Raw genomic sequence first — 15,892 nt, 5'->3', positions numbered from 1 at the left:
TCACATATTTATAATTTCTATATAGATTTAATTAAATTTAGTTTCTTTGCTGACAAATTTACTTAATATTGACATATTTTATAAGATTTTATAAATTTAGTTTTATTTTTGTTATCGATTTATCTTCTTTTGACAAACTTATGTGGATTTCAACAGATTTATTATTCTTTGACCACATATTTACGTAATTTAGACAGATTTAGTATGGCTTTGATAAATTTGTTATCTTTTGACCATAAGTTTATGTAATTTTGACATATTTAATATAAATTTGATAGATTTATTATTCTATGACCACATATTTAATACAATTTTACAAAAAATCATTTTGGCGATAGATTTATGTATTCTTTGGCCACATATTTAAATTTGACTTATCCAAACTGGTTATTAAAAATCAGATTTAACCATTAAATTCTAAAGATTTTAGTATACCGATATTTAAATTAAATAAACCAAAATTAAATTAAACCAAATTTTTTCTAACCAACAAATAAAATAAAATAAACCAAAATAAATAAATTAAACCAAATCATAACCAAAACTTAATCTAAACCAAGGAAAAAAACCTAACTCTACCGAGGAATATTACGTACGTTTTCTTCTTCAGCGAGAGGTTACATTTTCTTTGTTATTAGAAAAATTGTAATGTTTTCTTTAAATAACAACCACTATATTTTGATAAATTTTAATGGTAAATTTTAAAATTTTATTTCTATTTATTTTACTTTTTCAAAATAATATATTGATTATTAAAAAAAAACTAAGAATACATCAAAAGTAAAATCTAAAAACAAAAAAAAATCAAAAGCTGAAAACCAAAAACAAAAAGTTAAAAGTTAAAACTAAAAAAAATAATCTAAAACCAAAATCTAAAAACCAAAAACTAAAACTAAAAACTAATGAAAATAATCACCACCGTAATGTCTTTAACCTCGTTTATGATTAAGTATAAATAAAAGTCAATCTGAGTAATTTCTCATAACTTTATTTTAAAATCTATTAATAATATGAATCCTAATAATGTGAAAGGTTGTGTCTATTCGCCTTAAAAACTAAGTTTTTAAAAATGTGTAGGGTGCATCATTTTATAATGATGTATCTTTTGATCATGAAAAATACATTTTCTTATAATGAGATGTTTTTTCATCCTAAAACTTCAATGATTTAAAATACGTTTTTAAAAGTGTAAATATATATTTTATCATCATAAAAATGCATATTTTCATGCAAAAAAGTGAAATAGTTTTTAAGTAATTGTGAAAATGTGTAATAAAATTATGTATCGTTTTAAAAATGTCTCTTATTATTTCATTGGAATCCCAACACATTTGACAGGTTGTTTTTTCGTCTTAAAATTTTCATTAGTTTTTTTTTAAAATGTCTAGAGGTACATCTTTATATATTGACGTGTCTTTTTATCATAAAATAAGTTTTCTCATAATGAAATGTTTTTTTCATCCTAAAAATGAAATGATTTATAATATGTTGTAAGAATGTGTATATATATATATATATATATATATATATATATATATATATATATTATCATCATAAGAATGTATATTTTCATGCTACAAAGTGAAATAAATTTTAGAAGATTGTGAAAATGTGTAAAGATGCTTCTTATCGGTTTTAAGAATTTGTGTGTTTTAATAGAAATCTCAATAAATGTAAAAATTGTGTCTTTTCATCTTAATAATTTTTTTTTGCAAAAAGAACGAGTTAAATTCCGATCTATTAAAGACACATACATAACTCCGAGTGAGAGGTGCAGTTCATAGATAGATTATCTCCCGGATATTCAAATGAGCCAAAAAACAGGAGCATATATCCCTGTAGGATGACCAGAAAAATGTGACTTAGTATGGCATGGTAAAGAAATAAAACCTAAATGTGGTGACATTCCAAACTCTTCCCCTTACCGCTTAACCACATCCCAAGCCCCTTTATCTTAAAAATTTCAATAGTTCAAAATTTTTTACCGCTTAACCACATCCCAAGCCCCTTTATCTTAAAAATTTCAATACTTCAAAAATTGTACCGGGTGCATCTTTTTATAATGATGAGCCTTTTCATTTTAAAAAATTTATCTTCTTGTAATAAATGTTTTTCATCCTAAAGATGCAATGCTTTATAATAGATTGTAATAGGTATGTATTTTTATTTCTAGACATTTAATATGTAAAACTTGTCTTTTAATCTTAAAATTTTCATTAGTTTTAAGAGATTGTTAAAATGTATAAGAATGTGTCTTTTCATAAACATTTGTCTTTTCTTGTTAAATTTTTCATTTAGTTTTAAGAGATTGTTAAAAAGTGTTCAACAATTGTACTTTTATCATAAGAATTATATTTATTTTGTCTAAGGATGTGTTTATTTCATTTTGAAAATATCATAGATTTTTACAGGATTCTCAAAATATTTATGATATATCCTTTTATCTTAAAATTTGCATACATTTTAATGTGTTATTTTTAGTTCACGTTGATATCTATTATATGTAAATTTAGTGAATATTAAATTGTCTAAAAATATTCAGGTGAATTTATTTTTTGGATAATATAATTATTTTATAATATTTTATGTTTTTAAACTATTGCAACTATTGTTGATGGTAGTCTTTGTTGAAGAACTATTGCAACTATGTAAACTCTTGCAATTATTGGTCTTAACAATTATAACTTTTATCTAACCAAAGTAATATTTGGTTGTTAACCATTGTAACTTTTGGCATTTTTCTTTTTATAAAACTGAATTTGTAAACAGACATTCATCTCTCGGAGTCGGAGTGCATACTTGACTTCTTGACCAGGATCTTGGGCTCAGCTCCACGGCCCAGAACCTCAAAGTCATGCCAATCCCCCTGACTACTATCGTCCCTGAAGCTGAGAACATCTGTCGCCATTTTTCAACTTGGTCTGAAAACTGATTTGAAATAGACAACCAAAAAGATAGGTATTGGCATGGATTGGATATTTGAGTTTTTGAAAGTATCTGTTATTTGCTTCGTACGTTACGGATATCTAGTTTTTTTATTTATTTGGTTCAAAAAATACATGTATCTGTAAAATAATAGTTATTTGCGGATATTTTAAAATACTTACAAATATCTCATTTGTTTTGTTTAATACAAATAATTTTAAAATTCGATACAAATTGGTTTTGTAAAATACTCTTTTTGCATGATATATAAAACAAAAATTAAAAGAAGTAGTGAATCTACATGTTTTGTAAATTTTTTTAACTTAATTAACAATTATAATAACACAAAACTTAAAAAAATTATATTTTTCATAAAACTTTTATCTTCTTTTTATGTAACTTTTATATAAGCATTAATATGAATATAATTTGTCAAATCATATGTTAGAACAAAATTATACATTTAAAACTTTGCATATAACGAAGATATACATGTATTTATATATTGCTGGATCGAAGTGAATATCTGCTTTTTAATATTTGAATATTTGTGATTTTATTTGATTTAACGGACATTGATTTTTACTATTTGATTTTTTCGAAAATTTATGATATCCGAAATCTTCAGATCGAATTGCAACAAATAATAAATCGAATTAAATCTAACGGATAAAATACATAGTTAGAAGGACGGGTTGCACAATGACTACTTTAGTCTGTAATCATGACTCGCACGTATAATAATATAATGTAACCTAAAGTGTTGGTGACTTCATTTTCTACAAAATGAAAATGGCCAAATATAATTGACGTGGGGACATATCCAACATCAATAAGAATATAAGGGCAATCTCATCAGTGAGTATGCTAGTTTGGAGTTTTTAGTGATAAGTAAACAATATTCTAATGCTTTTTGTTAAACATTTAAAGTTTAATTTCTTTTGAAAAAGATTAATGAATAACAGTTTTTTTTCAAAATAAAAAGTATGAAATGTACTGTTCATCTTTTCCTCCTTCTCTTGAAGTTTCCTGCGTTTTCATGGAGGACCGGCGCGGGGTGGCTTCTTCAGCACTAGCGTCGGTCCTATGCTCTTGTTTTATTTCATGCTTGCTTCTCCGTTACTCGGTGTGTAACTATGCTTCCATTTTTGAAGGAGATACGCATCTACCAAGTCGACTTATACTTTCAGATCTGGTGTGGATTCTTTCATAAAGGTACCGGATCTGTTGATTTACGGTGTAGCCTAGCTACAATAGCTTTTATCCTTGAATCTCATTCTAGATTTGATTGGTTCTGTTGATTTTGCGTTTCTCCTTGGCTACTGTGTGGTTTCCTCTTGCAGATGTTGTCTTCATCCATTGGTCTTGTATCTTTCTTTCTTTCGTAATAATAAACTTTGAGGGGGGAAAAAAGTATGAAATGTATGCCCTTTTGTATCTTAATTTTTTTTTTCTCTTATATATTTAGTTTTAATTTATATCTGATTATTTAAACCTTATTAAATTTTGTTTGTTTATAACTGCTTTAAATATCACTTTTGATAAAGAAAAAGTTTAAATTTAATTTATATTTATAAACAAAATGTTGAAACTGATATTTTTTATAAAATTCACATGTATTAAAGAAAATAGAAAGTGACAATAAAATATATTTTTTTAAATTCCTAAAAACTCGTAGAACTCTGTAGTTTTATGAAAACCTAATGTTGAAATTTAAACACAAAATATTTCTGGGCCGGATGAAACTTTTATACAACATATGACCCAAAAGCTACTCGATATAACAGTATCTCCAATGGGGTTATCAATTTATTGGAATTCTAAACACCATATATAGGCCTGTTCTTTTGGTTGACGTTGTCGCAACGTCCGGCGGTTAAAATTATAAAAGGAAAACAAAAAATCAAAGGTTCATCCTTCTAATTGTCTGCCGCAGCGTCAGCCGAATCACCCGCTTCCTCCAGTTTTTGTGACGCTAGATTTTATAGCGTCATCAAAGTCTTTGAATTTCCAGACGCCGTGTGTTTAGCGTCATCAATCGGCGGCAGTTTTGACCTTCCATTCTGTTTTTTCTTGTCTCCGTTGCCGTATTTTTTTTGACGCAGCCGGCGGAAGCAGAGATAATACATATCTCTTTTGGGCCGAGTAATTGTCGGTAACAGCCAATAGGATGCGTGCTTTAAAAGCTGTTTTGTAAAAGAGTAAAACCCTAAGAGAATGGCAAGTTATTGTTGAAATGGCGGAAGAGAACCCCACCACCGCTAGAAGAGTCCGTAGCCGCCGCTCCCACGGTGGTGATCGCCGGCTTAAAGTGAAAGGAGATATAATCAGCGGTCTACCGGATGTTATCCTTCAACATATCCTCACCTTTGTTCCAACCAAATACGCCATCAGAACTTCTCTCTTGTCAAAACAATGGAGACATGTATGGTGTGACACACCTTCCCTCTCCTTCAACAGCTCTACACTTAACGACGCTTGGATTAACCAAACCCGAACTGGGTACACCGTTCCCAAGATGATGCACTTTCACCTCAAAAGCGATGAGACTCACGATGTTCCCCACATCGACAAGTGGCTAGAGTTCGTCATGTCCAGGCACGTTGAGAATATGTCCCTGTTTTTCTGTTTTTACGCGTATCGTTTTCCTGACTTCTTCTACGTCAACTCCTCTCTTAAGCAACTCACCTTAAAGTACTGTATTATGTCTCCCAAATTCTCCGTGTCTTGGACATCTCTCAAGAACCTGTCCTTGGTTAGATGTAGTGTCTCTGATGAATCTATGGCTAAGATTCTATCTGGCTGTCCCGTTCTCGAGAGCTTAACATTGCATCATTGCTTCGAAATAAGTTATCTTGATCTTACCAGATCACCGCGTCTGAGAACATTAGTAGTAGAGCGGAGAAGTTCGGCTACGGGGCCAAGAGGCAGTTCGGCTACGGGGCCAAAAGTCATTGACGCATCACATATCCATTATCTCTATTTGAGATACTCCATCCAGTTCCCATGTTCTTTAGTTGATGTCTCGTCTTTAACCGAAGCTAATGTCAACTTTGGCACGAATGAACTATCCAGCAATGCTGATGATCTTCAACCCACGGTTATGAATATGCTAGAAAAGCTACAGCATGTTAAAAAACTTACTTTTGGAGGAAACTTTCTTGAGGTATATATACGCTTTTGGCCATATTCTTGCATTTTTTCTCTAATGCCTCTTGGATCAGTTTCTTTCGTAAACTTTTTGTCGATGGGATTCATTAGTTTGCATTAGGCTTTTAGTTTTCTTACAAGTTTCTCATCCGAGATTATTTTGTGTTAGGTTTTATCTTTTGCCGAGCTTGGTGGTATTCCTTTTCCAATCTTAAAGGTCAAAGCATTGACACTTAAGACAAGGATCTTCCATGATGTTATTCATGGTATAAAAAGTGTGTTACAAAACTCACATGATTTAAAGAAGCTAACAGTACACATAATCCATTGCAAAACCGAACCGGTATATACCTATCTTACCATAAACCTCTTTATGTATCATTTGATGTTCTGACTATCATCGGAATCCAAAAACCCATATGTTTTTTTTTTCTTGCTTTACAGGCAAAACAGCTTGACCCTTACTTGGCATTGCAAGGCTTCAATACGGCTCAGTTGTCCCGGAGATTAAAAGATGCGGTTCATTGTGATATGAAGGCAAAGCACTTGACTTCATTCGTCGTACTTGTGCTTAAAAACACAAAGACATTAGAGAAAATGTCCCTAGTCTTGGACAAGCAATACCATAAGTTCAAAAAGATGATTCAAAAACTTTTTCGTTACAACAAAGTCTCCATTGCCTAGGCAAATTAGACTCATGGTGAATCATAGGGTTTAGTTCAAGATGAACTTTTATTTATGTTTTGGATCAATGATGATTATCTACTCATGGCTTTTTTTTTGTAACACTCTCTCCTCTTTTCGAGAAAAATAGTTATTCAAAAACGAATAAAATATCAAAATATTAATTTAATAAAATAAGATGGGATAAATCATTTTAAAATTTAATAACCGAAATAACCATATGGAAAAGTCATATAAACCTGAAATAAAATCATGATCATCCATCCATGTGCCAGCCCGTGGCTAGCTGTTATGTTAAATGTTTAAAAAAAAAAAAATTTACCTTCTGATGATTGAAGAAGTATGGATGCTAGAATATGTATTTGATCAAATCTTTATTTTATAATTGTCGGTAGCAGCCAACAGGATGCGTGTTTTAAAAGCTGTTTTATAAAATTATAAGAAAAAAAAAGGAAACCCTAAGGATGCCATCAAAAAGAGTAGAAAACCCTAAGAGAATCAAAAGTTATTGCTGATATGGCGGAAGAGAGCGCCAACGCCGCTAGAAGAGTCCGTAACCGCTCCCACGGTGGTGATCGTCTGCCTAAAGTGAAAGGAGATACATATATATGGGTTTAGAACTCCAATAGAACCCATTGGAGGTGCTCTACCATCTTTTTTTTTTTTTTTTGGTGACAGGTGCTCTACCATCTTACTTCAATGATTTAAATAGACTCGCCAACATTATGACAGCGTACAGAAACAGTATGCGTTGCGAAAAACGACACCCGATCATATTTTAACCAGTAGAAGCCAAGCACATGACGTTGTACAAGAAGAACAAATGCCCCAAGTGTTAATTAACACACATAACAATACTTATCAGTGATTTCAGAGACGGATCTCGTCGAGGAGCATTGAAGTCATATACTCCTTGATTTTTCCTTCGGGATGGGTAAACCCTTCGTCTACATTATAGGTGACGGCTATCATGCGTCCGAAATCCATGGCTGCCTTAAGAACACCACGTCCCACGTCAACTGTCGTCAAGAACTCCTCATTTAGTGTCTTATCGGCATCTGCAACAATTTTATTAAGCTCCCTTATAGCTTCCTCTACGGGAACTCCATATTGCTTCATATAACAGTTGATCGCATTTGTGACATATCCTCTACTCATGTCATCCTAATCAATACGTTTGTGAGTTGGATAGATCGAACAAAGAAGCAAACATACGAGAGATGTGAATAAATTATTTACACATTTGTACCTCATAACCGGTTATATCATTCCTAAGACGCCCTTTGATACATAAAGCTTGGACGAGCTTCGGTCTGGACTTTAGCCACTCGTAAGCTTCCTTAGTAGCTGTCTTGCCCATAGACATAAAAATACCTGCCAAAGTCAGACACGCTACTATCTCTTCCTCACCAACCTCCATGTACTCCTTAAAGCTAGGTACGTGAGCCACAAGTGCCCATTTTGCGAGGTCAAAGTTGGCTTTCACACCTATCTTGAACTGTGCACGCGCAAAAGTTAGCAAATATGCCGTCTTCAAAATAATTTGAAATGAATGCCCATAACCTTTATTCCTTAATATTCTAATCCTGTGAGTTCAATGAATAACAAAATCCAAAGCTTGGTAGAATATATTCTCTGATTACTGCATACTGTTATTTACATATTTACCCTCACTGCTCACAACTTAATCATATCAAAAGGAAAATTCTATATTAAATACAAGAAGCAATTATGGGTCTCCAACACAATCTATTTATTAGTGATGAATATCTCCACTTTCAATTGTTATTTTAATGTACAATAACAATTAACAATGATTAGTGAGGAATCCACGCTATTTATGGGCTTCTAACATCTCCCTTTCGGATGTGAGATGTGCTAAAAGTTACCTCATCTTTAGTGGCATCCAAGCTGTACAATCTTCCTTCTGTCTTAAGTTCTCTTTCCAAATCTTCAAAAATCTTGAATATGGAGTTCAACACGAATTTCAAATAATCAGGTTGTTTATCCATGTCATGATCAGGCGCCCACCTATATATCGAATACATCAGTACCATCATAATAATTGTTTATCTGAAATTTTGATACCTTTTCAAGCTGTTGGCAAGACTTTCAGCCTCAGGAAGGGACGCATATCTGTCGAATGTGTCATCTAGAATCTCTAAAGCGGTGAAGAACTGAGTCAACATCATCCTTGCACGTGAGAGTTCTGGCTCAATAAAAATCGGTAGCACAAAGAAATAATTTTCGACAATTCTGTCTCTGAAGTAGGGTGGGAGGTTAGATGCAAACCCTAGCTCATTGTACCATCTTGCATCCACATATATACATGTGTCGTTAGAATAACATATTTAAAATGATCTTAAGTGAAGCCATATGTAGAAGTGATAGTAGATGAGTAGATTACATACTTTGTAATGATTTTGAGTTCTTGAAGGTATTGGAGCTGTAGGAACTTCAAATTGAGCTTAGCCAGCTTGAGCAGCATCTCATCATGATCCTTTTCTTGTTCATAGAATGGGATATACTCCAGTGGAACTAAAATCTCCATGTTCCAATGCTGAGATAGAATGAGAGCACTTTGTATACGCACTGAGAGAAGAGACGGACACGTCCCACATGCAGCTATTGAATTCAAATGGCTCGATGTAAACACCAATGCCTCGTCCAATATCACATCTTCCCTCGTCCTCAAATGCGCAGCTTCATACAAACTCAACATACCCTTGGCATCTCCGGTTAGAGAGTCTTTGAAACTTCCATTGTTCATTTTGAATCTTCTGAAAACATCTGTTGATCAAGAGATGGATTAAGATGTCAAACATGATAACTAGAGACAACAAAAACTTGTATGAATATGACCAAAAACCTATTTAGAGACTTCTTTAATTTACCGGAAGATAAGTTGTGACCATATCTCCTAAGAACCCAAAAGATGATGGACACTGTGTACAAATCATCTTCACCATCCATCATCTCCTCTATCTTTCCGAAGCCCTCTTGTAGAGTTTCATTGATCTCGTCCTTAAAGTGATGTGCAAGGCCAAGGCTCACCAACAAGTATATCATAAGGATTCTCTTTTTTGTCGAGTCGATCCCCTGAGAAGACATGAGTTTGTTCTTCACTTTCGGACTCAGTACATCCATTTCTTTCCTAAGCGCATCCATTTCCTAAAAGTAAAACATGTATGTACGCATGCGTTGACCTCCTCTAATCATAGATATATGTGCATACATGTCAGTTTGTGTACATATATAGACTTACCGAGACAGCGATAGAAACAGAGTGGAACCGATCAGTCCATGGAGAAGGGAGCAATTTCTTGAACTTGCGATTGCATGTTTGCTCATCACGAGTCGGAGAAGTCATTGCTTTCAAACGAACATACTTTGAAGGCTTAGTGGGAAGTGACTTCAGAGGAAAGCATGAGAGTTTCCTTACGGGAAACAAGTTGTTAGGAGAAAGAAGAAATAATTGAGATCCATATTTCTGTCCCAGAACTGCTATGGTTTCCATGTTCTAGCACGTTTGATACCGAATCCCATCTTCATCATCAAATTTATAGGCACGGAACACTTGTTTTTACCCGACTACAATTCTAGTGGCTGATTAGGTTTTTTTTTTTGTTTAACTCTAGATATATTATAATAATTTTAAAAGAACACAGTGGTAATGGAACTGTAAACAGAGCACGAACACGATGGTATCGGATACTCTCCTCCATCTAACACGTATTACACATGCCTGATATTTAACCTATCTCTCTTAGCTGTGGATTAAATCTGGGCTTTGTTAACTATGATGTTGAATGTTGTGACAGATCAGATACTCTTTTAAACCAGATATTTTATTAGTACAAGATTGGATGTCTGTATAGGAGGATCATATCAGACGTTCAATTATAATAGGAGAAATTATTGAGTTCACCCCTAGAGTGAACCTTTGTTCACTCAACCAATAGGATTTCGTTATTTCATATTCAGTATCTTTTAAAAAAAGGAAGCAAAATATTGTCAAGTTTTATTATATTTTTAAAATAAAAATATAAATAAATAAAAAATAATAATAATTGCAAACAAAAACATATTTAAAAAATATATTTTTAATACCTTCAACCAACACTAAACCCTAAATCCTAAACCCTTGGGTAAATCCTAAACTCCAAAATACTTGGATAATTCTAAATCCTAAAGTTTAGGATTTATCCAAGGGTTTAGGGTTTACCCAAGGGTTTAGGATTTAGTATTTAGGGTTTAGTATTTAGGGTTTAGAATTTAGTGTTTTGATGATTGTGTTAAAAGTATATTTTTTAAAAAATCAAAAGATTTAGGATTTATCCAAGGGTTTACCATGGCTTTAGGGTTTATGATTTAGGATTTAAGGTTTAGTATTTTGTTGACGGTATTTTAAATATAATTTTTTTTGCTACTACTATTATTTTTTATTTTTTTTTTATTTTAAAAACATAATAAAACTTGATAATATTTTGTTTCCTTTTTTAAAAGATACTGAATATGAAATAACGAAATCCTACAATTGTAGTGGCTGATTAGGTTTTTTTTTTGTTAACTCTAGATATATTATAATAAATGTAAAAAGAAGATTTAAAATGACACAGTGGTGATGTAATCAGAGCACGAACACGTCCCCATCTGACACGAACACATGCCTGATATTTAACCTGTCTGTATTAAATTTGTGGATTAAATTTGGGCTTTTTTATTAATGATGTTGAGTGTCGTACCAGATAAGATGCTATCTTAAACCAGACTAGATCTTGATCCGTCCGACCGGACATGTATTTATTTTCTGTTTTTTTATTTATATTAAATGATAAATTTGTAATATTTATACATAAATCCAGATTTAAAATTAATTTCTGCAGTTAAAATAAAAATAAAAATTAAAAGCTTAATAAAATATTCTGATATAAAATTTAAATTTCTTAAGTAAAATAATATATAGATGGGTCATAATTTTTTCCAATTCTAAAATCTTAGTATCTCAAATAAAATAAATTTATAAATACATAAAATATATAAACATATTTAGAACTATACTTTCTATTAAAATAAGTTATAAAATAATTTAGCGATGTTGTTGTTTATTTCTAGAACTTGATCTGTGACCGTATAAATATTTTTTCATCTTTTTTTTGTACTAATGGTATGTTATATATATATATGTGTGAGATTAGTACATGATTGTTATATTAGTATACGGGTCAAAAACAAAATGTTATATTACTAAACGATTGAAAATTATGTATAATATTTATAGCATGTAATTGCAGGATCACATGTAATTAAGTGATGGTACAATAACTTGTCTACTATACCATATGCAATTTTTATTATCATTAAATGTGGTAAATTTAGAAGTAGGAAATGTCTTTATTAAACTAAAAAGACAGCATTAATAAAACTATAAATAATCTCGAAATTGATTTAATAGAGAAGGAAAATTATTTATATTAGGACAATTTATCAACTCAACTAAAAAAGACTAACATTAAAATATGTAATTTAATTTATATTAGAACAACACATTAACTCAACTGAAAAAAATAAGTATTAAAATAAGAAACTTACTTTAATTTCCAGTGGCATAGAAATGTAAATAACTACAAAAAGTTAGAGACATTTTCTAAGTGTACTTCTGTTTTAATAATATACTAGATTTTGACCCGCGGTTTCAAACCGCGGGATAGTATTTCGAACCAAACTAAATTTATTTGATATAAATTTGTATTTTATATTGTATATACATTTGGATGTTATAAATGAAACATTGTATTGAGTATTTTAAAATCCATCCCGACCCGCTGTTAAATTGTCAAATTTTGTGGTCGCATATATAATCCGGTTTAGTTTTTAATAAAAAAATATTTAAAGTTCCTATAAAACCCATAATAACAGCTAATACCCATGATCTGGCTATCGGTTGAACTAATAGATGACCCAATATGCAATCTGGTTTGACTTAAATTATTATAGTTAGAGTATTCTAATATATATTCATGAATGTTTAGATGAATGATGGATATATAATGAAAGTGATGTTCCAATTTTAATACTATTTTTAGTCAAACTAAATTTTCATCTTGTTGTAAACGTAATGAATCAATATTTGAGAGGATGCATATTAAAAAGGAAATATATTTGAGCATCAACAATTTATATACGTCTATTACAATTTACTGATTTATGTTGTAAATATAATTTTCATTTATTTAGTAAGTTTACTTTTGTTAGTCACATGTTATTAGATTTTTTTGATGTTTTGTTTATGACTTATGTTAAATTTAAAAGTTAATTTCATTAATCGAATTAATTTTGATTTATGTTTGTATTATATATTAATTTTTATTTATATTTTTCTTATATATATAATTATATTTTACAACTAATTAAACTATTGACACATACTCTCTTGCATCAATTTGTGTTTTAATGTAGTGTTTTGTGATATAATTGTGTTAATATATTTGTTGAATTAGTTAATATTTGATAAATATATTGCATGTGTTTGAATAACCCGTAAAACTATGTTCGTAAAAATATCAATAATAACATGTTTCATCGTATACTAAATATTAATAGTATCAAACTATTACTATATATATATGTATATGTATATCTAATTTTAATACTCTAAATATATGAATTATATTTTTATATATTTAGTGAGGGTTTTGAAGAAATTGTTTTTTTTTGCATTTGGATTAATATATAGCTGTATATATACAAATTAATAGATATATATCATTATTTATCACATTAATAATTAAAATATAATTAATTTATTATTAAATTTCGTATTAATTAAATTATATTCATTAGTTTAAAAATAATAAATTAGTTAGTTAGCTCCTTAGTTTTAGGCATGATGTATATTTAATATTAATTAAGTTAAATATAACTAATTCAAAGTTACAAATAATTATTTTTCAAAAATAAAAAGATCAAATGATCATGTGGATTATAAATCTATTAACAAAATTAGTTGATGTGATTTAACATTATTTTATTTTGTTATAATTTATTACAATTTATATATTACTTTGGTTTATTTTGAATAAATTTTATCTTTAGTATTCACATTATACATTTAAATACACATATATTTTAAGTCTTGATATGTTTTTATTTTATATCAGAACTCTTAACTTGTTTAAAATTGTTTAAAAAACTTGTTTTTAATATATTCTGTATGTGGAATGATAATAAAAACAAAAAAAACAAAGTTAAGTATTTTTTTCAAATGTTTTTAAACATAAAACGTTTCTTATATAAATATTTAATCAAACCGGTTTTCTTTTACACGTATGTAGGAATCGGTTACATATCAAATAATATCTCATTATTAATAAATACTTGTTAGATTTAAAATATTATGTGATAATAATTAATTTATTTATTTTAGTTGGACTGTTATAACTTTTTTTATATAGTCCAAAACATAGTCGATAAATATTGTTCATATTTTAATAGTATTGATATATATATATTAATATGAATCGGAGAGTTTTTAATTTATTTATAAAATTGTGAAGTATTTTATCAATTTTCCCAAAAAGGATCAAGAATCTTTTGGAATTATAACGTTAGCCAATAGTGTCAGCAATGTGGGTTGTGTGTCATCGTTTACTGTTCCCATTGCGTGTCATCGTTTGCTGTTCCCGGCTTAGTTTAATGAACAATATTTTATGTACGTATCCGTAGAAATTAGGCCACCTATCTTTTTTTCTTTTTTTTTTTTGGTCAAAAAATTAGGCCACCTATCTATGACCGGATTCTTAGAGCATGATTATCGGGGTGTCTTAACCCATCTCTTAGTATATTTGGATTAAAAGAAAAAAGAAAAAATAGCAATTACCTTAGGACTTCTAAAGACGTCTGTTAATTAAGAGACAAAGGAGAAGGGTTCTTCTGAACACACGTCGCTCTCTCCTTCCGGTCTAATATTCTTCTCCACATATCTTTTTTTTCTCGATGGATTCTCCCACGGCAATTACTCCGGCCACCACCGCTTCCCTCTCTTTTCCAGTTCCTACTCTTTCGTCTTCTCTACCACAGATTTCAAAATCCGAATTTTTCTACAGTGAGTGCGGCGGCCAATCTGACGGCGGGAGTGATCGCGAAGATGCTGAACGGAGAAGTGAAGGGGGGAGGAGGAGATGACGTGATCCTGCAAGTCATAGAGATTAAGATGCTTCAGCAAGCGCAGAGGAACCAAGAGCAGAGCGTTGAGAGGTACAAGGTCGCCGTATCAGACGGGATCCAGTCTCAAGAAGATATGCTGAGCGCCGCTTCTAACGTCCTCGTCAAACAAGGGAGTATTAAAATCGGATCGATCCTTAGACTCACTCGATTCAACTGCAGCCCCGTTAGGAATCGAAGGTAATGATTCTGATGATAAGTTGTGTAGATGATTGATTGTAGAACGAATCAATGTAAATGTTAAACTCTGATTGATTATTGCTTCTATTACTCTATGAAATACTTTTCTCAAGTTTTCAACTTGTATTCTTGTACATTGATCAAAGTTATGATTGATTCAGTTTAAGGTTCATATTTTTATGATTGATTCAGTTCAATGGTTTACTGAATCTCTTGACTGCCTTAATACAGCTTTGGAATATTGATGACTGCTACATTACAGTGGAAAGGGATACCTACATACATCATTGGTATAGGCAGAGGAATAAGTGCCACGGTTGGACTAGCGGCTACGGTCGTCTATCCTCTAATGTAAAGCCACGGTTGGACTAGCGTATATATGTATCTTAGCTTTGTCTCTTAATCTATCCTCTCTTGTTACTTGTTCTCATTCTATGGTTGTTTTCATGTTCTTGTCTTAATCTATCATTTAATCTACATGTGATTGTTTCAAGTTCCATCTCAAACTCTTTCTTCCATCTCATGTTTTATTATTTAAGAGACACCAAAAATCTTTAGCAATAATCTACACATTTAATAATGCATCTTAAGTTTGTTTCTTAATCTAAAAAAACTAATAAAATATACTAAGATACATCATTTTGGTCTTAGCAATAAGGATGCTCTTAGTTAATTATTCTGGAAACCAATAATAAGTAGTGTGAAGGATACACTAAATCACCTTATCAAT

The 15,892-nt window shown here is 30.7% G+C and overlaps 3 protein-coding genes across 3 annotated transcripts; 2 read left to right on the top strand and 1 right to left on the bottom strand.

Annotated features, from left to right (window-relative positions):
• Positions 1-4,894: 4,894 nt before the first annotated feature.
• LOC108820011 (putative F-box/LRR-repeat protein At3g18150) lies at positions 4,895-6,849 on the top strand. The gene is made up of 3 exons (XM_056992273.1): positions 4,895-6,091; positions 6,245-6,418; positions 6,520-6,849. Exons 1-3 carry the CDS (start codon positions 5,162-5,164, stop codon positions 6,757-6,759), a joined length of 1,344 nt encoding a protein of 447 aa, XP_056848253.1. The 5' UTR covers positions 4,895-5,161; the 3' UTR covers positions 6,760-6,849.
• Positions 6,850-7,443: 594 nt separating this feature from the next.
• LOC108820009 (terpenoid synthase 26-like) lies at positions 7,444-10,325 on the bottom strand. Its single transcript, XM_056992427.1, has 7 exons — positions 10,025-10,325; positions 9,654-9,930; positions 9,171-9,549; positions 8,848-9,069; positions 8,649-8,790; positions 8,009-8,257; positions 7,444-7,923 (listed from the first exon to the last, which is right to left on the bottom strand). Exons 1-7 carry the CDS (start codon positions 10,274-10,276, stop codon positions 7,630-7,632), a joined length of 1,815 nt encoding a protein of 604 aa, XP_056848407.1. The 5' UTR covers positions 10,277-10,325; the 3' UTR covers positions 7,444-7,629.
• Positions 10,326-14,659: 4,334 nt separating this feature from the next.
• Positions 14,660-15,655, top strand: LOC130498455 (replication protein A 70 kDa DNA-binding subunit E-like). Its single transcript, XM_056991828.1, has 2 exons — positions 14,660-15,162; positions 15,394-15,655. The coding sequence occupies exons 1-2, from the start codon at positions 14,906-14,908 to the stop codon at positions 15,515-15,517; spliced, it is 381 nt and encodes a 126-aa protein (XP_056847808.1). The 5' UTR covers positions 14,660-14,905; the 3' UTR covers positions 15,518-15,655.
• Positions 15,656-15,892: the final 237 nt, after the last annotated feature.

Source organism: Raphanus sativus, chromosome 8 (assembly GCF_000801105.2).
Source record: "Raphanus sativus cultivar WK10039 chromosome 8, ASM80110v3, whole genome shotgun sequence".
Classification (NCBI taxonomy): Eukaryota; Viridiplantae; Streptophyta; class Magnoliopsida; order Brassicales; family Brassicaceae; genus Raphanus; species Raphanus sativus.
The sequence above is the reverse complement of the archived record's forward strand: the minus strand, read 5'-3'. Positions and strand labels throughout refer to the sequence as shown.

Coding starts and splice junctions, on each gene's coding strand:
- LOC108820011 (XM_056992273.1), top strand. CDS start 5,162: ATGGCGGAAGAGAACCCCACCACCGCTAGAAGAGTCCGTAGCCGCCGC. Junction 6,092..6,244: donor TTGGAGGAAACTTTCTTGAG/GTATATATACGC, acceptor ATTTTGTGTTAG/GTTTTATCTTTTGCCGAGCT. Junction 6,419..6,519: donor TCCATTGCAAAACCGAACCG/GTATATACCTAT, acceptor CTTGCTTTACAG/GCAAAACAGCTTGACCCTTA.
- LOC108820009 (XM_056992427.1), bottom strand. CDS start 10,276: ATGGAAACCATAGCAGTTCTGGGACAGAAATATGGATCTCAATTATTT. Junction 9,550..9,653: donor TGGTCACAACTTATCTTCCG/GTAAATTAAAGA, acceptor CTTGATCAACAG/ATGTTTTCAGAAGATTCAAA. Junction 7,924..8,008: donor ATGATATAACCGGTTATGAG/GTACAAATGTGT, acceptor CGTATTGATTAG/GATGACATGAGTAGAGGATA.
- LOC130498455 (XM_056991828.1), top strand. CDS start 14,906: ATGCTGAACGGAGAAGTGAAGGGGGGAGGAGGAGATGACGTGATCCTG. Junction 15,163..15,393: donor AGCCCCGTTAGGAATCGAAG/GTAATGATTCTG, acceptor GCCTTAATACAG/CTTTGGAATATTGATGACTG.